We start from the raw sequence: 26,642 nt of genomic DNA on the forward strand, positions 1-26,642 counted from the left end.
ACCCAACCCCAACTTGTCTGCTTGAACTGACTGCTTTTAACATTATCATCAGGGAACCAGGGCTCTGCCTATCCACGTTTTTCATTTCTCTCTTTTGCACTCCACACTAAGTGGATCAAACCAGACAATGCTGCCATTGAGAGCATTGTTGGGTCTCTTTAAGTAGAGAACCTTTATGACTGTTGCTGAAGGGTTATCCCATCTTTTTCCTCATAATTGGAAAGCGAGCCCTGAGGCAGACTGCTAATTGCTCAGCTCTGGGAAAGGGTACCTGGAAGGCCCTTAATTGGGGAGGCAGATTTGTTACCTGGAATTGCATTCACTGTGGTTCCAGAGTTGAAAGTGGTAAGATTCTGCCCTCTATCTTTCTAATCCTTATATCTTTGCAGTTTTGCAGCCCTCTGTGATATCCATTCTCCTCCTGTTTGAGCCTCTTTAGCATCCCCAATTTTAATCACTCCATCATTGCTGGCTGTGCTTTTAGTTCTCCAAATCCTTTTCTCTGGAATTCTCTCCTAAATCTCTGCTTCTCTATGCTACTAGCAATTTCAAGACAATCCTTATAACCTACCTCTTTTGACCAAGTTTTTCATCATCTATCTTCAGATGCGATTTGGTGTCAAATTTTGCTTGATAGTTCTTCCGCACAGTACCTTGGGATAGTTTATTATTTTAATAATTTGATAGAAATACATTTGGTTGTTGTTGAAGAAGTATTCATCATTTCACCTGAATCACACTAGACAATCAAATCAGTATGTTTGTATTCTGTACAGGCTCTCTTTCAGATTTTGATATGATTTGTCCCATACAGTGTTAACTGCTCTATTCACCTTATTACAAATAGTTGTTAACAAAAAATGCTTCCTTTTGTTTATGATCAAGCTTATATACAAAGATAGATGGTGATTATTTGTAATAATGAGATGGTCTGAAATTGCTTCAAGGTATTTTTATTGCTGAACTACAGGCTTAACTGTGCATGACTGAATCAAAAAAGGTAAATAAAATATGGTTGAAGAAAATTACCTAGTTATTGTTGAATTATCATTCCTTCCCCTTTCAAAATCAATTTTTTCTTATTTAAAAGTTTCTAAACAGGAAATTCTCTGAAGTTGCATGACATAAATATTGCTGACCATTTCAATGTAGTAAAGTTTTATCACGTACATTTTTTTTTGCTTATTTTCCACATGTTGGAATTTTCTCTTGCCACTCCCTTTGACCCAATGAAGTTATCACAGCCATTAGAAACTTATCCTTTGTCAGTTTGTGATAGGTCCAGGTGGTCTCTTCTCCCTTTCTTTTCAGAAAGGAAGCTGTACTTGTTGTGTTAATCTTCTTAGTGACACGGAACATATCAAGTGTGCCGTTTCTGTCAAGGATCTGTGGTACCAACCTTTCAAAGTCTGCAGATTTGTCTTGTATTTGAATGGTTTTGACATGTGGTGTAGTTGTATAAGTACCAGTGTATTAAAAAGATCTCTTGCTTGTAGAGAAAGAAAAGTCCACACATGAGTGATTCTCAATAGAAAAAAGAAGCTTAACTGGATTCTCAGTCTATTCTGTTTGGCTGAAACATTCTTAAAAATGTTGGTGGGAAGACTGATGAAAGAAAGCAATTCCAAGGAATACAAAAACTTGTATAACATGTTCCCTCCCCTTTTCTGTTGCAGAGGGTGTGTAAGAGAAAAAGAGCTTGATGTTGCCATGGATGTTAGATAATTTAAGAGAGTTCACATCAGGCCCATTAAGATTAAATGCCTTTGTACAAGCAGTGCCCTACCCTCAAACAGGTGTATAATTACTTGTGTTATGTTGTTTAGATTCAGTAGGAAATAATTGTTCTTCTATTTTCAGTTGCTGCATTTACTTGGTGTGAACCCTATTTATATCTGATTTGTTTTTAGTTGTAAGGTTGTTTATGGCGTCGTTACAATTAAAGAGAACGAATGAACCTTGTTAGACAAATCTAGGAACGTGACCTTAAAGAATTAGTCAAGCTTTTTGTGATCCCTTGTGATGTGTGTTAACTTCTGAAGAGCTGCAAGTAGAATACTTAATTAACAATGTAATTATTGTACGCCTCGGTATTGTACACCTCAATAATTTTTCTGTATTTTCTCCTCTACTTAATTTGTACTGTTGTATGTTGGATCATCCTCTGGACCTCTTGTGGAAATTGTTCAAGAATTACTTCATGATGACAATTTTCCCTTCTTGGTGATTCCAAAGTATGATTGCTTGTCAAGATTTTTGTTCAGATTTGTGTTTGCATTCCCCCATCCCACAGATTGGTGTCTGGGTGGAGGTTCTGAGGAAGGGTCACCGGACGCGAAACGTTAACTCTGTTTTCTCCTCCACAGATGCTGCCAGACCTGCTGAACTTTTCCAATAACTTTGTTTTTGTTCCTGATTTACAGCATCCGCAGTTCTTTTGGTTTTTATCTGGGGGAAGGTTGTTGGTTAGCTTGGTTGGCAGGCTTGCTGGTTTGCAATGCACAGTGACGCCAACAGCATGGGTTCAATTCCTGCACCAATTAAGGTTACTATGAAGGACTGTACTTCTCAACCTCTCCCCTCAGCTGAGGTGTTGCGACCCTCAGACTAAACCATCACCAGCTATGTCTGTCTAATGAAAGAGCAGCCTTGTGGTCTGGTGGGACTGCAATGACTTTTCAGATTTATGCTTTTAACTGGGTTCTGATAATGATGGTCACATTTATTGATTTGATTCTGAATCTAAATTAGGAACACTTCAACTTCAATTATGATGCAGAATAAATTTGTTCATTTATAAATGTGTAACGTTACAAATACAAATACGTATAGATGTATTTAAATTATTTTTTATCTAACTGACAATGAAAAAGTTGTTATTTATATCTATTCTTGAGAAGCTAGCTGTTAAATAGTCAGAAAATCATTTGTTAGAAGTGGAAGCATAATTTCTGAGGGTGTAGGAATTGTATAATCAAAAAACACAAAAAATAAGTTCTTTGGAGGCCCTAAACCAACTTAATAACAAATATGTATGTACTGGACATTTTAAATGCAGATGTTGAATCATGACTGGTTTTCTGCATTGTTCAAAAATGTGAACATTTCATGTATATTTTTATTGGTTCACCTCACCTCTCCCTTCACCTAACCTGTCAAACACAAATTGCAAGTTGAAACATAAAAACTGCCAAACTGACAGTCAAAGTTCAAGCATATAATGGTAAAAAGCAATGGTTTAGACCATAGTTTTAGTGCATTGTTTAGATTTCATTGGTCCATTATAGAAAGACCATTTAAGCCATAAGATGAATGGGAACAAGTTGAAATATTTGTGGTATTTCCACTGAAGCACAGAAGGCTCAAGAAAGATTTTTAACATACTGCCCTGGAGTTTCCAGTTGTAGTAATGGCAAGGCTGTGAGCATTCACCATTATTAACTGGGTGAGACTGAAGGCACCTTATGGCATTTGCATGTATGCAGTTTAACATGGGGATCCAGAAGTTGTGCTATAAGTCACCTGCTCCTATATGAGTGGGCTGTTGTAGTTTGTGATGATGGAATCAGAATTGGAATCACTACTAAGGCATGAACTTGAACTAATGATCTGATGTTATGTTCTCGCTGTAAGGACTGATTAAAACGTTAGCATTTCTAAATTAAATTCTAAACTCCAAGCATTTCTGAAGAAGGGTCCTGACCGGAAAAGTCAACTCTCCTGCTCCTCTGATGCTGCCTGGCCTGCTGGGTTCCTCCAGCTCCACACTGTGTTATCTCTGACTCCAGCATCAGCAGTTCTTACTATCTCTTAAAACGTTAAGCCTTGTTTTATCAGGAGTAGGGCAGATGAACAATTTCTCTGACTCTGCAAATATACAATCTCATTCCCTCAAAAAAAGTTACATTTTATAGATTTTCTTTAAAAGTGATTCTTCGTGTTTGGTTTTGAGACTTCAGTTTCTAATTTTTTTCTCATGTTATGTCTTGTAATGACCTTTGGTTCAGAAGTAGTACAGCAAAGAAAATTTGTTTGTAGAGTCTGTAATTCTATTAAAAATGTTTGAAAATGACTCCAAGAGTTTACATCAATTGTAATAAAGGGATCACTTATTTTATTGGATATTAATGGTCAATGTGACTGGCTAAGCCTTGACTTAAAAGCACAACTAACAGAAGGAAGTTAAGAAAGTCTAAAGAAGAGCTGCAAACACAAAGAAAAGTCACATGAAGAAGAGCCGGAGATAATTTATGCTTTCTTGTCTTGTTACTGGCTAACAGAATGTCTCTTGGTACTTTCGTGCTCTAAATCCTTTTTTTTTGCTTAATTATTAGTGGTCTCAGTCTTTGCTGCCAAGATGGCATCAGGCAGATTCTTGTCAAACAGGCCTGTCTCATTTGCATTATACATTTGCTGTGGTGTAAAGCCCTTGTACTTGAACTAGACGTTCACTTTGCTGACCTGAATCTCTTAAAAGATCTTGAACTGTTGTATCCAGGCCATCTTTTGAGTCTATTGAGACAGATAATACTAGCCAGGAACTCTGTCTGACCATTCAATTCATTGCTGTACTTGTCACCTGGGCTTTTACACTGGGACCTGAGATGGGTGTTCCTTGTGCCTGCTCATGTACATACCAATTGTGCACAGCTTAGTCTAGTTGCAGTCACTGGTTGTATAAGTTCTATTTTGGCTCATCCTTCAGTGTTACTGACAGTATGCACATCTGAGCCCAACTTGCCCTCCTCCTTGATCCTAACTTGCCATTTGAAAGCTGGTACACCAGTCTTGCCTGATATTAGCTGCAATTTCCCAGATTATATTCTGCCTATCAACACCAGCTTTGCATGGACCTTGTTACACTTTGTTTCCCCATCAAATTAATACTGCAGAGCATCGGTTTGATTTACCTAATCCAGGCCTATTCACACAAATATCTGAGGCTAATTGTCATTAATTTAATGATAATTACCACAATCACTGTTGAGATGAGGTGGTATTTCCAACTGGGCTTATGACACCTGATTAATTTTGATATCATGGTGCAAACAATGGGTTCCAAATAATTTTTTTTTTCTTCATATTTTTCTCAAATATTTGGGACTCCTGAAATATGACCAAATTCTTGATGTTCTTTATATCAAACACTCCATGTTTTATTTTGCCATGTTAATTCATGTATAATTTGCATTGGTTCTGATTCATATTAAATTAAGAGCAATGAAAAGTACAATCTTGTCGATAATTTCTTCTTTGGGTGTCATATATAATTTTGGCAATTTTGAGTTATAACTTCCCTATAGTGTTTGTTACAGTCTTAGTCTTTGCTTTCTGTATACCGAACTATATTTTGTAAGAATTCTTCAATCTGATTAGTTAATCAATCTCCCTGTTGCTTTCTTTGTTCCTTACTAGTTAATGGCATTGTAATTTGACTAGAAACCCAGAGGCCCAAGCTACTGCTCTGTAGACAAAGAGATTTCAGAACTTAAATTTAATTAATTTAATAAAGTCTAGAATTGAAACCTAGCCTCAGTGGTGGCCATGAGACTGTCATCAACCATTGTTTTGAAAAATTCTGATGAAATTTAAATTCAGTTTATATATTTGAAATAAAATGCTAGTCTCATGAACATGAAACCACTGGATTGTTGTAAAACAAACATCTGCTTCAGTAATGTCCTTTTTAAAGAAGGAATCTGCCATGACTCCATATCCGCAGCCAAATGGTTGATACTTAAATGTCCTTTGCAATGGCCTAGGAACATTGAAACATGGGGCCAGGATTAGGCCCCTTAGCCTCTTGAGCTTGGTCTGCCGTTCTAAGTCATTGACAATCATCCACTGCAGTGCCATATTTCTGTACTATCCCCATTTCCCTTGACATCATTATTTACTAGAAAGCTATCAATTTCTATCTTGAACTTACTTAATGACTGAGTTCCACAGCTGTGTGGAGAGGAGAATTCCAAAGTTTCATCACTGTCTGATTGCTTTCTCCGCTCAGTCCTAAATGACTCATGTTTTATTCTGAGTTTTTCTCCCCTGTTGTTGGACACCACAGCTGGGGAAAACATCCTTTATGCATCTCCACTGTCCCTTGAAGAATGTTGTGATGTTTCTATGAGATCACCTCTCGTACTCCAGAAAGTACAGGCCATTCTCCACAATCTCTCCTTATAGGACAGTCCCACAGTCCCAAGAATCAGTCTGGTAAGTCTCACTGCACTCCCCGTACGGCAAGTATTTCCTTTCTTAAGGGCCATTACTGAATGGATACTTAAGGTGCCGTCTCACCAGTACAGTTCTGTACAATTGAAGCAACATTTCTTTGTTCCTGTATTTAAATCCTCTTGTGAGAAAGGCAGATTGATGTAGGGAATGTTGCTCTGATAGTTGTGTAGATTTAGTATTGTTAGTCGAGATTGCTAGTTGAAGAGAAGAGGAATCATTTCAAGTTGGTTTAAAATTCTTGTTTGAGGTTTACAGAAAATGTGGAGGGCTGTGTGAAGGGAAGTTTTTACAGCTTATAGAATCTGGTTTATCCTTCAGCTATTGAATAGTGTGGGAATTTCAAAAATATTTTTTAGTATCGTTTAAGGGCTGACAGGTCTACAAATGAGAACTCTGCTCCTGAGATATTTGTTTTTGAGACTTATATTAAGTACCAGCTATAGGAAAAAAAAATTCCAGTGCTATGGGCACTACTTTAGAATGGTCCTCATTTTCTGTATTCTTAAAATTGTCTTTCTTTACAGGCAACTGAAAGTATATTTCGAATGGCAGTAACAAGGGGTCTTATCACATCAGTTAAACACGGAGAGGTAAGAATTTATCACAATCTGTTTTAGTGTCATTGAATATTAAAATGGAATTATTTTTATCCGCCAATGAACATGCACTATTGACTGAGGTAAATCGCAAAGTAGGTTGACAAAATTGCCTCCATAAAAAAATTGAGGGCTATGTTAATACTATTGTGGTGAGGAATGTGATGATTTGGGGCTACAACTTTGATTTTTAAGATTTTGATACTCACCTAATCCTTTTCTGCCTGATTGGGTGGGTTTTCACATTAAGGCCTTCCTCAAACTGTATTTTGTGTGATCATTTTATGTATCAAGTTAGTCAGTTTGTGCAGCATGTTTTCAATTCAATCCTGAATGAACAAAACTCTTTTGGCTTCCAAAGAGAACAATAAATGTGAGTTACACTGGAAATCTCGCAGGCAATAAATGGATGCCCATATTTTTTGAGGTAACTTAAGTTAAGAGTGCACCACTTTTTTTGTTTTAAGTATTTATTAAGGTAAATGCTCTTGGCTATCAGACTTCCCTTAACCCAGAGTCTTGTGCTATTCAAGTCCCTGAATGACTTATGTACAAGATGGATATAAAAATGATTAGTTTGAATTATTAATAGACATCATCAAAATACAAATATGGGTAGATTTGTAGTACTGTTTAAATGTGACAGCCTCTGGCTGTAGTACCAGATATGGCCGAAGGAGTGGGTCTGCAGGAGGTGATGAAGGAAAAATCTACTTGATCTGTTCCCACCAATCTACCTGGCGCAGATGCATTGATCTATGGCAATATGAATAGGAGTGAATACTACAAAGTCCTTGAGATGAAGTCACACCTTTATATTGAGGAGAACCTTCATGACGTAATGTGGCAGTATCACTGTGCTAGATTGGGACACGTTTGAATAGATGGAACAACTCAATATTGTGCATGCATGAGCTTGTGGAATTGTATTCAACCGCAATCCATAACCTCAAGGCCTGACATATCTTCCACTCAATTACCAGCAAGTAATGATTCAATGAAGAGTGCAGGAGGTCATGCCAGGAGCAGTACCAGGCAGATTTAAAAATGATGTGTCAACCTTGTAAAGCTACAACATGAGACTACTTGCGTGCCAAGCAGAGCAAGGAGCACGCAAGAGATAGGGCTAAGTGATTGTACCACCAATGGATCAGATTTCAAGTCTGCCATTCTGCGATGTTCAGTTGTGAATGGTGGAGAACAACTTAAAAAAAAAACAAATTGGAGGTGAAGGCTCCATAAATACCCCGGTTCTCAATAATGGAGGAGCTCAGCACATCAGTGCAAAAGACAGAGCTGAAACATTTGTATACATCTTCAGCCAGAATTGCCAAGTAGATAATCCAGCTCAACCTCCCATGGAGATGCCAGCATTACAGATGTCAGTCTTTCAGCAAATTCAATATACTCCATGAGCTATCAAGAAATGGCTTAAGACACAGGATGCTGCAAAAGCTTTTGGCACTGATCACGTTCTGTCAATAGTACTGAAAATGTGATGCAGAAATAGCTACACCCCTGTTGCTATACACCAACAAGACCAGAAATCTCTGCGAATATTGTGAGATTTGTATTAATGTAATTTCATCTCTTGCAATACCTTACCTGATCCAATTGGTGCTGTTTTGGAGCAGCCTGTGCCTCTCAAGCCACTCCCTGCCTCCTGACTTGTGGCCTCTATCCATTTCTCACCACTGTCTGATTCTTCACAAGAAGCCTCAGAGCACAGCCGAACCTGCCACCTGGCACCATTCCCTTCTCTGGGATCCTTCTTCAGAAATTTCGACACAATGTTCCTGTTCCTCTGCTGCCTGGCCTGCTGTGTTCCTCCAGCTCCACACTTTGTTATCAAAACAAGACCGCTGTTTTGCCTGCTGCCTGTAAGGCTTTTTTTTGATACACTTGTTTCATTTTCTGAGGCTTTCTGAACTGGCAACTTCAACTGCTGCTCTTTTTTTCTTTATTTGTTTATGGGATGAGGGTGTTGCTGGCTAGGCAGCATTTATTGCCCATCAGAGGGCAGTTAAGAGTGAACCACGTTGCTGTTGGTCTGGAGTCACATTTAAGCCAGACCAGGTAAAGATGGCAGTGTCCTTCTCAATAGGACATTAGTGAACCAGATGGGTTTTTCTAACAATCGACAATGGATTCACAGTCATCATTGGATTCTTAATTCCAGATATTTATTGAATTCAAATCCACCATCTGCTGTGGCGGGATTCAAACCCGGGTCCCCAGCATGTTGTCTGGGTCTCTGGATTAACAGTCCAATGATAATAGCACTCGGCCATCGCCTCCCGCAGACATACATTAAAAAAACACCCACAAATCTATGAAAGGAACCACAAATTTTAGATTCCTGCCTTGCACTTCACAATTGCACTCGTAAGAACCCTATGTTTTTTCCAAAAAAAATGTGCTGAAGGACCATATAATATGCTGTTTCTATGAGCTTAATTTATGTTTCATTATTTTTATGTTATGTACTTGAATAATATTTCACTAAAATTAGCATTAGCTCGAAGAACAGTGGTTAGGACCTACCATTTTTCATTGTTTAGCTTGTTGTAGTATTAATAAATTATGAAATTACTTAATGTATTATGTTAAGAGAGCAGTATAATTCTTGTAATCAGGAAGCAAAATGTAAAAATCTAATTTAAATTTGAGACATTGCTTGAAATAAATATTTACATGTATTTATGAATATAGGATAAGTTAGAGCTTTCCTATAAAACAACCATTAAGTTCTTCCAAGGAGATGTCAGTTTATAGATTATGAAATGAACTTGTTGCATACATGGTGGTCTCACTAATTAACTCCATAGTTGACCACAGTCATTCTGGCTGAATTTCACAGTCTGTCATGAATATGCTGTCATCGGTGAGTGTTGCAAGCCATTTACTGTTACCTGCAAACTTTTCATGAAGTTTTGACTATGAACTTGCTGTGATTGTAAAGCTATTTTGGTGTGCAGCCCTCCAGAAGAGAACTAAGACATGTGTGAACATGACAAGCAACTGTTCATAAAAGCAAAATAGAGCAGGTGCTGTAAATCTGAAATGAAAACAGAAAGTATTGTAAATACTCTGCAAGCCTGGTAACATCTGGAACATATGCTGCAAAACATGCTGAGCATTTTCAAGCAGCAATGTATTTTGTTGATCAGCGTGAAGAATTCTTACTTTTGCAGCACTGAGTCTGAACTATAAAGTATAGGCAAGATTTTGAATGCATTGGCTAATGAATGACTCAAAGGTGCACTTGCCATCAATTAAGGATAGCAATCAGGTATTGAAACTGGAGGAATGGTCATTTGGACATCCTGCATCACTGAAGGAGGTGCAACCTGTAGTTACAGATAAGGAGAGAGGGAGAGAAAGAATGTCTCTATTTTGAGATCCCTCCTCCGTACTGTTAATGTATTTAAAATAAAAATGGTCACTATTGCAAGTGAAGGCAGTTTGTGGCTGCAGCTGTGGTCAGCTAAACAGTGGAACCTCAAAGAGACCCTGACAGAGGTCTCCCCAGTCTGTCATCAGGAGACCATGACCTTCAGGCGTATGCCATGTTCCTGATGCCACAGGAGGCCAGCAGGCCAACTGGACCCTGTTGACCCCTGATTAAAGACTTTGATATCTCTTAATTGACCTGACAAGCTACCTTGCCTGCCAATCTCTGTTCCCATCCTACACGTTAGAGAAAAAAATACAATGCCAAATTGTATACAGAACGTGGCATAGAGAAAGAGAAAAGCCAACAAAAATGTTCAGTTTACACTTAATATGTTCAATAATAAACAACATCCCAGGAAATGAGAGTTTACAATTATGGAAGTTAAAATTTACTGACACAAACCTTAACTTTTTTTTACATGCTTGTGAGAATTAGTAATATAAATAGAGCAGCTTCACGTATACATTTCATGCTGACTCTTTTCTTGAATTTCTGATCGCAGTAAAGCATCTGAGCAGTAGGACAACTCAGACAGGAGTTTCCTGATTTCTAGTTTTAACTCTGCATCTACAGTCACCTCAAGTTGTGCACCAATTTTCATTTCAATTATTTCAAAATATGGACCATTATTTTAGACCCTTAATTATTTTCTGATATTAGTCCCAGGTGGAACCTATTAATATAGGTATAGTAGGAACTGCCAATGCTGGAGAATCTGAGATAACAAGGTGTAGAGCTAGATGAACACAGCAGGCCACGCAGGATCAGAGGAGCAGGAAAGCTGACGTTTCAGGTCCAGACACTTCTTCAGAAATGGGGGAGGGGGAGGGGAAGGGAAGGGGATTCTGAAATAAATAGGGAGAGAGGGTGAAGTGGATAGAAGATGGATAAAGGAGAAGATAGGTGGAGAGGAGACAGACAGGTCAAGGAGGCGTGGGTGGAGCCAGTAAAGGTGAGTGCAGGTGGGGAGTTAGGGAGGGGATAGGTCGGTCCAGGGAGGACTGACAGGTCAAGGAGGTGGGATGACGCTAGTAGGTAGGAGATGGGGGTGGGGCTTGAGGTGGGAGGAATGGATAGGTGGGAGGACAGGTTAGGGAGGCGGGTACAAACTGGGCTGGTTTTGGGATGCGGTCGGGGGAGGGGAGATTTTGAAGCTTGTGAAGTCCACATTGATACCATTGGGCTGTAGGGTTCCCAAGTGAAATATGTGATGCTGTTCTTGCAACGTTCGGGTGGCATTGTTGTGGCACTGCAGGAGGCCCAGGATGGACATGTCGTCCAAGGAGTGGGAGGGGGATTGGTCTCCTCTACATCGGGGAAACCAAGCGGAGGTTTGGGGACTGCTTTGTGGAACACCTACGCTCGGTTTGCAACAAACAACTGCACCTCCCAGTCGCAAACCATTTCAACTCCCCCTCCCACTCCTTGGACGACATGGCCATCCTGGGCCTGCTGCAGTGCCACAACGATGCCACCCGAAGGTTGCAGGAACAGCATCTCATATTTCGCCCAATGGTATCAATGTGGACTTCACAAGCTTCAAAATCTCCCCTCCCCTGACCGCATCCCAAAACCAGCCCAGCTCGTACCCGTCTCCCTAACCTGTCCTCCCACCTATCCACTCCTCCCACTTCAAGTCCCACCCCCATCTCCTACATACTAGCCTCATCCCGCCTCCTTGACCGGTCCGTCCTCCCTGAACCGACCTATCCCCTCCCTAACTCCCCACCTGCACTCACCTTTACTGGCTCTACTCCCGCCTCTTGACCTGTCTGTCTCCTCTCCACCTATCTTCTCCTTAACCCATCTTCTATCCACCTCCCCCTCTCTCCCTATTTATTTCAGAATCCCAATCCCCTTCCCCTCCCCCTCCCCCATTTCTGAAGAAGGGTCTAGGCCGGAAACGTCAGCTTTCCTGCTGCTCTGACGCTGCTTGGCCTGCTGTGTTCATCCAGCTCTACACCTTGTTATCTCTATTAATATAGTGTTTCATTAATGCTAGTAAGTGGAGTACCAGATGTAAATGACCAAAGTTTTAGCAGCTGAGAAAATTTATCTTTAAAATTTAATTTTACCATTATCTTTGGGTGGCTGTGACTGCTGTTATAATGGCCTCATCACACTGCTATGCGTTTTGTGTGTAATTGAGGTAGTGGACTTTGGGCTTATGTCAGCAGCCAACAGTGAGTCACACCAGTGTCTCAGTTTGTAACTGTAAATGGAATTAGGTTACTCATGTCTGTTCCACAACATCGACTAATTGTATCAATCAGGAACATTAGTCAATTATTGCTGGCATGATCTTGTAAAAAACATTATATACTAGGAGAGTGATAGTGATTATGTGAAACTTCTATATTGTTTCATTAATGTGGTTAAGTAACATTTTTGTCATGACCATGTAGCAGGCATGTTTTCCAAGCGGTTCGTGAACTAAAAATTTATACAAGCATGTATACAGCCCTGTTTTAGTTTGAGTGATTCAATGTGAAAGTAACCAGCACATAGCTTTATACTTGGAACAAGTGTTACAATCAATATGTTAAGAGTGCATTGTCACTCTAATCCTAGTACTCCATGGCTTGCAACATAAAATAACAATGTATTACTCAATCCTGATGTGGTTAATTGTATGTTTTCTTTATATTAGACTTAGAATGAAAAGATCCATCAGCTGGATTTCTTTAGCAAACTCAAAAATATTGATGTGTTAATCCATTCAATGAAAATGCAGAATTGATTAGTAACTAGATAATATGAAAATGTAAGTGTTGACCCCTGTGAGTAATTCAAAATGCATGTATACGTATGTGTACATACTCTCTCGCTCTTTCTCATTCAGTACAGCAATCCTGGCTACCCCTCTCTGTTGAGAAACAGTAGCTTTCTTTTAAGATGCCTTAAAATGGCTGTTGTATCTTAATCCAATGAAATGACTGCAGCATAGTAATTTTGAGTTTTCATAGTTCCACATAGTTCATTATGTTGATATGTTTGGTGGTGTTCCTCTCATCTCCTGTTTTTCAGCACTATCAAATCTTTTTGACTCTTCACACATTTTGAGGTTTCAGCATGTTATGGACCAGCTAAAACTCTCAAAATATATTAAGAAGATAGCTTAGATCCTAACTTTATCTTATTTTAAAGGCAAGTGCCAGGCTTTGCATTTTGGATACAAATCAATTGGTCAAACTACCAGTTTTGAAGATAAACTCACTTTATTCATATACTGTAGTTAAAATACAACAAAAGGAAGAATGAATTGGAAAAAAAACTTTATTGGAAAACTTAATAAAATAATAGATTATTTAACTACTAAATAGTAACTGTTCCAATATACTAGCATCTCATAAATGCATCCTTAGCAAAGGCAAATTCCGTAAAATAGATTGTCTCACAGGCAATTCTCCAGTCCAAAAAGAAAAAAACATCACGTGAAAACTCATGACTGAGTGGGTGGGCAGGTAGGTAGGTAGCAGGAAGAGATGTAGTGCAGCTTCCAAACCTAGCTTGAAGACCCCAGCAACTGCAATTGAAAACTAAAAGTCCTGGTTCTGGGGGAGCTTGCCCAACCCATTCAGGCTGCTTCTATTGTTCCAATTAAATAAAAATATTCCAAGGTGCCTCAAGCTGTTTACTTTATTGGAATCAAATAGCCAACTTGACACCTCTATCTTGAAACCTCTCCTCAAAACAAAAACCAAGACAAAATGTACCTCTTAAAACCGTAGTATCATCACAAATTGGCAGTCTTGGAATTCTCAAATGATTGAAAGACCTTTAGGAATTGTCTGTTAAGATAACAGTTTGTTTTTAGCTGCTGTAGTACATCTACAAGTGGATCATTTTGCTTAAGGGTTGATTTTGAGAATCCTCATGTCTGTTTTAAAGACAGATGAACTTTCTTCACAAAAAATATAATAATGCAGATTTATGATGCCTCACATAATGTTTCAATCAGTTCCTTTGGTTTATATATTCTGAGAAAATTCAGTCTGTTTAGGTTCAAAAGGAAAAGTGTCTCTTGGTTTAATTTGTCTCGTGTTTTGTGGAAGGTGAGTAGCATTTCTTTAATCCTATACAAACAAATTGGTCTTTTTCTGCTCGTGGAGCTAATTATTTGTCAAAGGAGCCATACATCATGTTCCATAGACTTAATTTTATTTAAATCTAACAGAACTGTGTTTTGTTTTCATTTGAAACATTGGAGGTAGGGTGGATAGAGGGCAACTGGTGATGGATGCAGTAATATTGAGTTAGAATTCAGTAGTGATCTTCTAATGCATATTTAAAGGAATTCAGGACAGATGTTTCTTCAGAATATCGATAAATTACCTTTCAATACAATATTTTGTAGATTTATATTATTATGTCAAGTTCGTCTTCCCACAATATCTGGAAGGGACAGAACGCAATAGGAACATTAATATGCAGAGTAAGAGCAAGTTTGTTCTTTAGTATAACGATTTGCTGCAGATCCAGTGGAGGATTGCATGGCTGCCTGATTACAAAGCGGTACAATGAGATTTTTGGAAAAAGTGGGCTGCTGGTCGCTGTACACCCTGAGCTACCTGCCCAAAATTACTTGTGTGACTTCATGATCTGAGTTAAATGTGGAGGCTAGGACATAGTGTGTAGGCTTATGCCCTTTCAAATAAGGAAGCAAATACATTATAGAATGAGTCATGCTCGTGCCTTTAGCAAACTAACAATGGTAGGGGCACATGTTTTTCGTTAGACTGGTGTTGATATCATTAAAAATTAAGCAATGGTATAGGGAAAACGTACTGACCAACTGTTTAGAGGCAAAAAGCACTGTTGTTAATTTCTAAATATTGAAGGCAAATAATTGCAGAGACTTGGTACCATTGTATTTCTGATATGTTAAGTTAGACCCATTTTATAGTAAAACAGTTTGCACTGGAGCTTGTGCCCATTTGTTTTCCATTGTATACAGCAATTAGAATATATCTTTGGATTAATGAAGTAGAAAGTAGTTCCTTAGCATGAGTAATTAATCGCTCAGTAATGAAATTTGATTAATTTTCTTCCATATTTAAAATCGAACTTACAGCTAGAAAACATAGAGTTTAATGTGTCTACAGTCCCAAAATACCCGGTTTTAATCACTTCAGTGTACCTATGATTCTTTTTTTGTCAAGAAAGTGGCATGTAGAATTTATAACTTACTGCATGAGGAATAGATTCAGAACAAACAGTTGATGACTATATTTGGCTGCATATTGTATTATAACGTATCGTGCCTCTCAACCCAAAATCCTGCACAGTTAATCTTGATTGACATTTGTCTTTTGAGAATATGAAAGTGATCTGATGCTTAAAATTGAAGGCATCAGAAATGGAGGGTTTCTCGAAGTAATACATTGGTTCTTATTTGCAGGCAGTGTCTCTAGAGCTTGTGCCCCACTAGCTCGGAATACTGGTGAGTCTGCCAAATAGCCGTTTGAAGACTGTAAAGTTCTGTGGTTGCATAATACAAGGGAATTTAAATTAGTGTGAAAGTGCACCCAAAGGCAATTGTGAGATTAACTGAATTAGGGTGTAGATGAGCTTGCTAATGTAGTATTTGTACTACTAGATTTAAATCCGTAGTTGGTATGCTTTGAGTGTGTTATCTATCTTTTGCCTGTCGATGTCCATTAGTTTCTCTCACTCACTCATTCTAATATGTGCTTCCTCTCATCCCTACATCCATTACTACCTCCCACCCTGATCTTATGTGCCTGTGAAATTGCTTATAAACAGTAACAGTGAAGTTAGGTACAAGTCCTGATGATGTCTAACATTTAGTTGCCACCTGACCTAAAATGCTAGCACATTTATATCTCCGTTTTGGAGATTATATGTTCACCATTTCAATGTACAGTTCTTGCTACAAGTCTTCATTAATTACATTTAATTTTGCACTAATTTACAAGGATTCTTTAGCTGCCAAAGTGCCATAGTCTGCTGAAATACAATTGAATTCATGTTGGTTCTTTTTTTTCCATTTATTCTGTTTTCCTAATTAACCTGATCAGCAATGTTATAACACATCTCTGGAGCAGATGGAACTTGAGCCCAGGTCTCCTGGTCCAGGGATAGGAACACTACCACTGCACCACACGAGGGGTCCCCAGTTTTCTTCAGATAATAGAAATCACTTAGTTTTCTAAACAACTTGTTCAGGGATGTTATGTCTCTTCTCTGGAGTACGTGGGATTTGAACCCAGGTGTCTCAGTTCAGGAGTAGGGACACTACCTTTGAATCTAAATTAAATCATTCACTGCAGGTAGCATTTTTTATAAAACATTTAATTGTATTAAGATTCACCATCTATTGACACTGTCTTCCATCTTTATTCCAGAGGATGTTGAGGGGTGTTAAGAGGTGAAAATATGAGTAGATTGGGAATCAGTTAAGTTGGACTACCCTGGCATCTTAAGGACAGTAATATTAGCCTGTTGCATTAACTGCTAATTTGATGGTAAGTCTGTTCTTTGCCAGATCTGGCCCAGACTGTTCACATCTCCCACAGATTTTTGACGTGTAGCATTTCAACAGACTGAACTTTTTATTCATATGATTGTCTTAATACCAGTGCAGTGGTTAATTTGTTATAGAACAAATAGTTAGGGAAATCACTTTGGCTAATGTGCCATAAAACAGTATTTATTGTCTGCTAATGCAGGCACAATAGTGGAACATTTAACCATGTTGGGTAATGAAAGTACTTACTCGGCCAAATTCTTACCATTGGATAATACACACCAAGTTGTCTATCCTTTGAATTGAATTATGTGAATCACATGAATTATGTGACCTGGAAATGGTCATATTTGCATCACCAATCACTGGCCGTCTGACATCTGTTTAATGATTAGACAAATCAGCTTGAAGTCTTTGATAATTTGAGTTCTTTCCCCTCTATCCTCGAATTACTTCCTCTCTCATCTCTCTTTTCACTCTTTAAAACCCGCAATTAAAACAGCCTTCACATGGTTCTTGTTTTGATATTGAACATTGATACAAAAATTTGTTTATAGTAAAATTCGAGTAAATTTGAGTTGAAGACATCGTCCGGAAGAAGTCTTACATAACCTTGGGTTAGTAACAATTAAACATAGCGGGATTAGATTAGAACCTGAAGCAAAGAATTTGATATTCCCTGCAAAAGTGATGAATGTTGTCACTTGCTGTTAGTATAATGTGATGAATAGGAATGCAGCTTGTGAGAAAACGTGCAAAGATCATATTTTGTGTTCATGTTGATCTGCAATGTTTGATATGAAGTATATTGTTATTTAGTATATTGTTAATCAGGAACTTTGAGAACAAGAAAATAACTTGGCAAGTCTTATTTGTTGGAAGGGGAGCTGAATTTTAAACACAGAATAAAATGAAGATTGACAATAGCAGTTTAATCATTTTATTATTGTGGTCTTTCAAATTATCTTGGACATATAAATGAGCACAACATTTTTTTGTTAACCAGTTTTCACTTTATCCTACATTGTTTTCTCACTTTGATGCTTTATACTTGAAATGAAATGAATTAAAGGTTGGAATAAATTCTAGCCATCTGGGTAGGTTTGGCAACCACATATGTATTGCTAGGCTTTATCCGTCATTTCCTTATGTCTGTGTAAGTCAGTACTATCTGCACTTTGTGTGCTCTTGTCTGAAAAATGCTAACGGCCTGAAAGAGCTGTGTCGGAAGCTGTTAAAGAAAGTAACCTTTTTTAGATGAACTTAAGAGATGACGCTAAGCTTTCCTTTTGTAAATTTGTGAGGATTTTGTAAAACATTTGTCATATTCCTTGCAGCCACCCAGTTTTATTTATACTGGTATAAAGAGATTCAGTTTTTAAGTAACTGTTTCATTTCTCTGTAGTCTATATATTTGTCTTGGCTAGTTGGTTTTCCTTTTAATTATGTTGACTGCACCCTTTTATATGTTGCCTGAAAGGGAAGGGCAGGAGAATACTGTTTTGATTCAAATTTTTCAATTGCGAAAAATGTTGAAAGAAGCCAAGTAACATGTCCCATTATATCTGCTTGATTGATTATAAATATTTTTCTATCAAGCAAGTATTCAGTTCTTCCCAGGAATATTGAACTACTCGAGTTATGATTTAAAAGTCCACTATGAACAACTTTCTCATTCTAATGTCATGACGTCTTCTCCTGGGAAAGCACTTGCATATTCAGCTGTTCCTCATTATTCTCTACTTTCTGTTTGTCATGGTGCAAGTGTACTGTCATTTACATCATTTGATAAAATATGCTTATTAGAAATAGAGTTGTGCCAAGTTTTATGCACAGGCATATTATTAATGTCAAATTGTGTTTATTGGTTTTTGGGATTAATTCATGCCCTCTGTATTGCTGCTTTTAGTGTGGGCTAGATTTCATAATATTGACAGCAATGCTAAACAAACTACACTTGATCAAGAATGTTTTGTGTAGCTGATTATTTGCAGCTCAAATCTCCAGCTGAAGGTTCTTCCTTGATGGTTGCTGAAATTCATAAGGCCTTCGATGGCCTGTCACTGAGCCATATGGGACTTGAAATATTTAGTGCATTTTCAGTGAGAAACAGGAGAACAGCATCTCTTACAATATACTGCCTGAAAGGGTGGTGAGGGTAGTTTAATTCACAAGTTTCAAAGGATAAACATGGAAAAGAAAAATATTTGCACGCTTTCAGGGAGAGGATATGGTAGTGTGACTAACTCAACTGCCCTTGCAAGAGCCATTTTTCCTTAGAAGTTTCAGCCCTTCACTCTTGCTGGGGTATGACTTTCTAGTAATCGCCCCAGTACCTCATGGAAATAGTAATTCTTGATGTTGATCTGAGTTACTTCAATCTATTATACATAAAATTTGATATGTTGTGCCTGAATTTCATTGAAAGCTCTTTAAATTCTTGCAACCTCTGTGACTGCTATAGGTGACACTATGTTTTTTTTTCAATGTTAAAAGTGGTAGACTTCCCTTTCTTGGCCTCTTGATTCTGTTTTGTGTTTAGCCTATCATTTTAGGATTGTATAATCTGGCCACTCTGTTCTGATAAATCAGGGAAATGTTTTCATCTGTAGTTTGTTTTACTCAGTAACTGGAATCTTTAATGATGAGGTGATTGCCATAAATATGATTTTGGGCTCTATTGCAGCTAACATTGAAGGCTTACATTTATAGCTTGTTTAGGACTAAGCTCAGGAAATTTGTAAGTTCTGATACACAGGATCAATGTTGATGACCATGGTAGGCAGTTTCAATGGAGATTTTGCAGAATTGCCAAACAAAATCGAGGAAACTTGGATATAGTTTTGAAAACTTGCAAGTCATTAAAATCAAAATTTTCTCTCTTAAAACTAGAAATTGGCATTACGCAATAGGTATGATATTTTTATGAGCTTGTTTTCAGGAAATTTTGTTCCACAAACTTCATAAACTTGATTATGCAAGTTTTAATATTTATGAAACGTTTGATGTTGTTTGTGCTTGCCACAGATTCCAACTTCTCAAAGCTATAAAGGAACGATCGAAATAGATGGGACTCGGTGATGTCGGGTGCAGAAGCAAGGTGGGGGCGTTCAGGATAAAGGGTGGGAGGGAGGAGATGTTCAGTAGGAACATGAGATGGAAAAATAATGTAGAGACAGCGGCAATGTGGTGAGAAGAGGGGAAACAAGAAAGACTGCATGGAGAGAAGAATTAAGATCAAATGCATTAACAATTGGTAGAAAAGGGACATTAGGCTGTGGAAGTATGAGGGCAACAGCTGAATGGTGAGTACTAGAACAAAGTGGAAACAGTTGTGGAATAAGAGTAGAGGCAAAGTTCCTCATGGTAGGCTCATCCAAAAGATTAAGATGCATGGGATCCATGGTGACTTGGCCATGTGCATTCAGAATTGGCTTGTCCATGGAAGACAAAGGGTAGTAGTGGAAGGAATTTTTTTTGGCTGAAGGTCTGTGACTAGTAGTGTTCTATAGGGATCTCTGTTGTTTGTGATATATGTAAATGACTTGGGTGAAAACGTAGATGGGTGAGTTAGTAAGTTTGCAGACAGCACAAAGATTGGTGGCATTGTGGATAGTGTAGAAGGTTGTCAAAGAATACAGCGGGATATACATCAGTTGCAGATATGGGTGGAGAAATGGCAGATGGAATTTAATCCGGCTAAGTGTGAAGTGCTGCACATTAGGAGATCAAATGTTAAAGGAAAGTATACAGTTAATGTCAGGACCCTGAACAGTATTGATATACAGAGGGATCTTGGGGTTCAAATCCAAAGTTCCCTGAAAATGGCCACACAAGGAAATGGGTTGGTAAAGATGACATATGGCATGTTTGCCTTTATTGTTCGGGTAATTGAGTACAAGAGACAGGATGTCATGTTGCAGCTTTATAACACTTTGGTTAGGCCACACTTAGAGTTTTGCATTCAATTCTGGATGCCACATTACAAGAAGGATGTTGGGGTTTTGGGGACGGTGCAGAAGGGGTTTACCAGGATACCCTGTTATCCCGGCAGTATGAGCTATAAGGAGAGGCTAGAAAGACTCGGGTTGTGTTTTCTGGAACAGCTAAGGCTGAGGGGAGACTTGATAGAAGTGTATAAAATTGAGATGCTTAGATATGGCTGATGGTTAAAATCTTTTTCCCAGAGTTGAAATGTCTAAAACTAGGGGGCATACATTTAAGGTGAGAGGGGGAAAGTTCAAAGGAGATGTGAAAGGCAAGTTTTTTTTACACAGAGAGTGGTAGGAGTCTGAAACACGCTGCCAGGGATGGTAGTGGAGGCAGATACGATAGAAGCATTTAAGAGACTTTTAGATAAGCTCGTGATTGGAGGGATATGGACCAAGGCCTGGCAGAAGGGATTACTTTAATTGGCATCATGTTCGGCACAACATTGTGGGTGCCTGTGCTTTACAGTTCCTTGTTCTAACTACACACAATCAGTAAACTGCACTCTGTGGCCTGAGATGCTGTCCTTTCCACAATCATTGCATCAGCTCATGCTGTTGGACTTTCCTGATTTGCACTGGTATACAATGAATTAAAGGAAGCTTTAGAATAGGAGATTAATTCACTGGTGTCAAAATATTAAACGTTTATGGAAACAAGTAACTTTCATGTATAGTGATTTTTAAAACTAAACTTTATCTTTTGAAACCCATGACAGAGGTCATCATTTAAGAGAATCTGATGGAAGTTATTTAGAGATGCAAGGGAAGACCCTTTGGAAAAATATTTTGTCACTTTATTTCATACTGCTCAACTACAGAGCAATTAGTCACCAGATTGCCATTGCATAAATCCTCCTCTCTAGCCAGTGGCTGAAGAACTCCTATCAGAGTCAGAATGCAATGCAGGTTCCATCCATCAAAATGCACAATGGGCATGATCTTCAAGACAAGTACAGGAAAAATGAAGAGAGCAGCAGTAACCTTTCTATACATGGGAATAAAACAAAACTGTGGAAATAATACCAATTGCCCTAGCAAACCGAGGCATATAAATAACAAACAGGACAGAACACTGACGCTTCACCAGAGGCGCACTGACGATGTTACCTAGCAGGATGACAAAACGTTTGCAACCAAACCCACCGGCTCAGCGAGCATGTCTACAACATCAAAACTGTGGACGTTGGAAATCTGAAGCAAAAATACAAAATGCTAGGGAAACTTGGTAAGCCTGGCAGCTCTACAGGGAAAGAAACAGAGTTAATGTTTTGAGTCCAGTGACTAAAGGCAACATTAAACATCCTTTTTTTCTCTCTCCAGATGTGCTGAGTTTCTCCAACACTTTCTGTTCTTCGTTTTGTATACATGGTCTCCTTCAACCTCTCAAACGGTTCCAACTCTGTTGAATGGGAGGGATTGTTGAACATGCTTCTCAAAATTGGCTGGCAGTCTAAATCTGTCGCCATCCGTTGTAGGCTGTATGATGATATCCAACTCATGATCCTTGCCAAGAGATCCACCAAAAGTCCAATACGTGTGCACAGTAAGATAAGCAAAGCTGTGTAATCACACTAATGCTCTTCATCATCTTCCTTGATGTAACAATCCACCAAATACCCATGATGGTTCCTACTGGTGTGGAGCTTCTCTTTAGGATGAGTGGAAAAGTTTTCAACCTGCGTCGTCTCAGGTCTAAGACTAAAGTCACCCTCCCTTTTGTCATTAATTTGAAGTACTTGGGGAAATTGCGCTTCATACTATTAGAAAAACATTCATGAAATAGGCCTTAGGCTAAACTTCCAGAACACACACAACCTCTGAAGTCTACTAACGTGCAACAATGTCCTCCCAACTATCAAGATCCACATTGAGCCACTTAACCACGTAGATCAATTCTCATACTGTGTGAACCTCCTTTCATCAAAGGCAGACATGAACAATAAAATTCACTGAAGATCACTAGAAACTCCTTCAAAACCCAGTGCCACTCCCCTCTAGAAATACAAGGACAATAGATACATGGGAACATCTCCAGTTGTAAGTCTCCCTCCAAGCGATTCATCATCCTGATTTGGAAATCTGTTGCCATTTCTTCACTATTGTTGGGTCAAAATCCTGGAATTTCCTCCCTAAAGGCACATGGACTGGAGAGGTTCAAGAAGGCAGCTCACCACCATCTTCTGAAAGGCAGCTAGAGACAGACAAGAAATACTGGCCTGGCCAGCAATGCCCATATCCCACGAATGAATAAATAATAATTCAACATTGCATGAAATATACCAGCATAATCTTTGACTGTCTGAGGAACAAAGTGCTTGATGACAAAGACCTCAAATCTTACATTCAAGGGCAGCTGCGTGACCTGCCCTTCAATATGCATTAGAGACATGGATAATATATTGCAGACACCTTACATCCCTAGAGAAATATCATCAGCAATGCCTCTGTGAAATCCTGCAATTACAATGGCAGGGTGTTCACTCATCCTCTATCAGGCCAGCAGTGTCAAGGCACTGGTTACTATCAGTCACTGCTTTGGATGGGCCACATCATCTGCAAGCTTGACACAAGAGTCCCGAAAGAAGCGCTGTACTCTGTGCTCTCTCAAGGCAAGTGGTTAGCAGGAGTGCACAGAAAATGGTTCAAGGTCACCTTTGAACCACTTTGTAAAACGTAATTCTCCAGTAACATGTGAAAATCCCTTGCCCAAGACTGCCCAATCTGGAGAAGACGATTCTGTAAAGATGCCAACCATCTCAAACCTCTTTAAAAGGCACATTGGAGGCCAAGCGTGAAAAGCAGAAGCAGGGTACGTAAAACTGAGCATCTCTTGTTCAGACACCTTCTGTTCCATCGAAACAGGGTTTGAGGATCTGGTGCTGGGCACGTCAGTTACCTGAAGAGAGACAACTCCAGAGTCGGGTAAAGTAATCTGTGACCTCCGGGGACTGCCTAAAAGGAAAGGAGAGGCCATTTCGCCTTCAACTTGATCTGCTATTCAAGCAGATCATGGTTAAGCTGTCCCTCGTCTTCATTAACTGGTCTTTTTTGCTCCTAACCCCTAATTGTTGTGTGGAACAAAAAGTTACTTATCTCAGTATTGAAAATTTAAAGTGACCCAACATCTGTCTTTTGTGTGCGAGTCTTCCAGGTTTCCACTAATGTGTGTGTGTTTAGGTAATTACCATTTACAGGAAATAGCAATATTAAGATGATTAGTTCAGGTAATTATTGTGATGTATTCTAAAATTGCAGAAAGATATCTCCATTATGGTTTACAGTTATGAAATAATGGAAGTTATTATGAATGGAAAATGAGTTACTTGTACACAATTTTTAGTTTTATAATTTGGTTAAAATATCATTACAATTCACTGTCAGACCATGAACGTATGAACAGATAGTCAGGGGGATATTGTTACATGGCAGGAGCAAACTCTACAGGATGTTTAGCCTAAGGCTATAGTGCACACCAGCCTTCTTTGTAATGCCACTTCCTGTTCTCGGTGTTTTCTCAAGAGAAGGACTTTTTTGCTGGTTGCCTTCCTGACCCATTCTATGCCAATCCTGCCTTTTCAGAGATTTGTGGCCTTCCTAACTCCGGCATTAAAATCACTGAAGAGAATTTGCTGGTCTATCTTTGGGATACAGACAGTGACTGATCAAGACTGGAGTAGAATCCTTCTTTGTCCTCATTTGATCTTTCTAGGGTTGAGATGTATGCATGAATCACTGATGCACTCCTTCTTGGTTAGTGAATAGTTAGGTCATGAGACATTTGTTTATCCCTCAGGGGCTTACTAAGACAGTCAACAAATTTGCTTTTATGATGAAACCAACCCCATAGAGTTAGCATTCTTCCTGAGCTTTACTCTTCCAGAAGCAGGTGTACCTACCACTTTTTTCTTTGAGCTGACCTTCTCCTGTCTACAGTCTCTCGTTCAGAACAGTGATGCCAATGTCGTAACACTAGAGTATCTGGCTTATGATATCGGTGTGATGTTGAAGTCTGTTACTACTAGGATTTTCCACAAAGACTCTGATGCTCTATGTCCTGAACTTTTATTTTGAGGTGGTGGAAGATGCCTGTGTATGAGTTCTTTCAACGCGGGGTGGCTATTGCACTCCCAACTACACACGGTCTTGCTGGGGAATTTTGTCCACTGGCAGGAATAGTTGGGAATAGTGTAGCCCAAGCTCTGCTACACAGATGCAGGGATTTCCCACCCATGACCATCCTCAACTCCTAGATCTTAGTAGCTGCTCCCTGTTTGCTTGTGGCTCAGAATTACAACAAAGAAGTTCCTTCAAATCAGTCGATCCTTGTTAGATCAATGAAGGCTCATTTCTGCCACAGCAACAGACTTGTTCCATAATTGTGTACCATTCTTAAATCATAACTGCAAGGAATAAAAGGGGTCTCTCTAACTCAGTAGTGTACTGGACTGCCTCATTGCTGTTTGTTATCTGTACCAATGATTTGGATGAGAATGTACAAGGCACAATTGGTAAGTTTTCAGATGACACTAAAATAGGTGGTATCGTGGATAGTGAGGAAATTGCAGCAGGATCTTGATCAGCTGGAGAAGTGAGCCAAGAAATGGCAAATGGAGTTTAATATAGGTAAGTGTGAGGTATTACATTTTGGAAAGTCAAATCAAGGTAGAGGTTTCATGGGTAATGGTAGGGCCTTAGGAAACGTAGTGGAACAAAGGGACCTTGGAGTTCAGGTGCATGGTTCTCTGAAAGTGGAGTCGCAGGTAGACGGGGCAGTGAAGAAGGCTTTTGGCACATTGGCCTTCATCAGTCAGGGTAACGAATACAGAAGTTGGGAAGTTATGTTGCAGTTGTACAGGACATTTGTGAGGCCTCACTTGGAGTATTGTGTTCAGTTTTGGTCACCTTGCTATAGGAAGGATGTTATTAAACTGGAAAGAGTTTAGAAGAAATTTACAAAAATGTTGCCAGGACTCAAGTGACTGAGTTATTGGGAGAGGTTGGACAAGCTAGGACTTTTTTCTTTAGAGCATAGGAGTCTGAGGGAGGATCTTATAGAAGTGTACAAGATCGTGATAGGCATGGATAGGGAGAATGCACTCGGTCTTTTTCCTTGGGTGGGGGAATCAAGGACTCAAAGGCATCAGTTTAATGTAAGAGGGGAAAGAATAAACGGGAACCTGATGGGCAACTTTTATTTTTACACAGAGGGTGGCAGGCATATGGAATGAGCTGCCAGCCGAAGTTGTTGAGGCGGATACTTTAACAGCATTTAAAAGGCATTTGAATAATGCATGGATAGGAAAGGTTTAGAAGGATATAGGCCAAATGCAGGGAAATGGGTTTAGAGTGGATGAACATCTTGGTTGGCATGGACCAGTTTGGGCCGAACGGCCTGTCTCCGTGCTGTAGGACACTATGCCTTTGACTAAAAGATGCATGATGCAAGAGGATGTAAGAGGGATATCATATGAATAGTATGCAATTTTTTTTTTGAATGTTGACAGAATTGTGGTACGGTGTAATTTGTAGAATTAACCGAGAACTTACTGATTACTCAGAAACGATGCATGATGCCCTTCAGAATTGAAATATGCTTTTAGTAGCACTAGAAGTACGAAAATTTGGAGTATTACAAATTCTACCAACCTTTGGAATAAAGAATATATTTCAATCCAATTTGATAGTGTTTGAGTATTAATACAGAACTGTAACTCTAGTTTGCGGTCCATAGTAGATTGGTCAGTAGATGTTAAAATAATTTATTTTCAAAAAACTTAATTGCTATAAAGGTAAGCAATATAAGTAATGTATTACTAAACCTAATGTTCATAGTGCAATGCTTGTACAACGTAGTTAAGTCATCCAAGACTTTT

General features: G+C 38.9%; 1 protein-coding gene across 1 annotated transcript in view; it reads left to right on the top strand.

The window, feature by feature from the left end:
• Positions 1-26,642, top strand: part of LOC109931079 (transmembrane protein 135-like) — a 383,770-nt gene that overhangs the window by 196,590 nt on the left and 160,538 nt on the right. Inside the window, exon 5 of the mRNA XM_048598395.1 lies at positions 6,759-6,824. Coding sequence (XP_048454352.1) covers positions 6,759-6,824 — 66 coding nt within the window. The remainder of the gene's footprint in view (positions 1-6,758; positions 6,825-26,642) is intronic.

The sequence above is a fragment of the Rhincodon typus genome, chromosome 6 (genome assembly GCF_021869965.1).
Source record: "Rhincodon typus isolate 14 chromosome 6, sRhiTyp1.1, whole genome shotgun sequence".
NCBI classification, from domain to species: Eukaryota; Metazoa; Chordata; class Chondrichthyes; order Orectolobiformes; family Rhincodontidae; genus Rhincodon; species Rhincodon typus.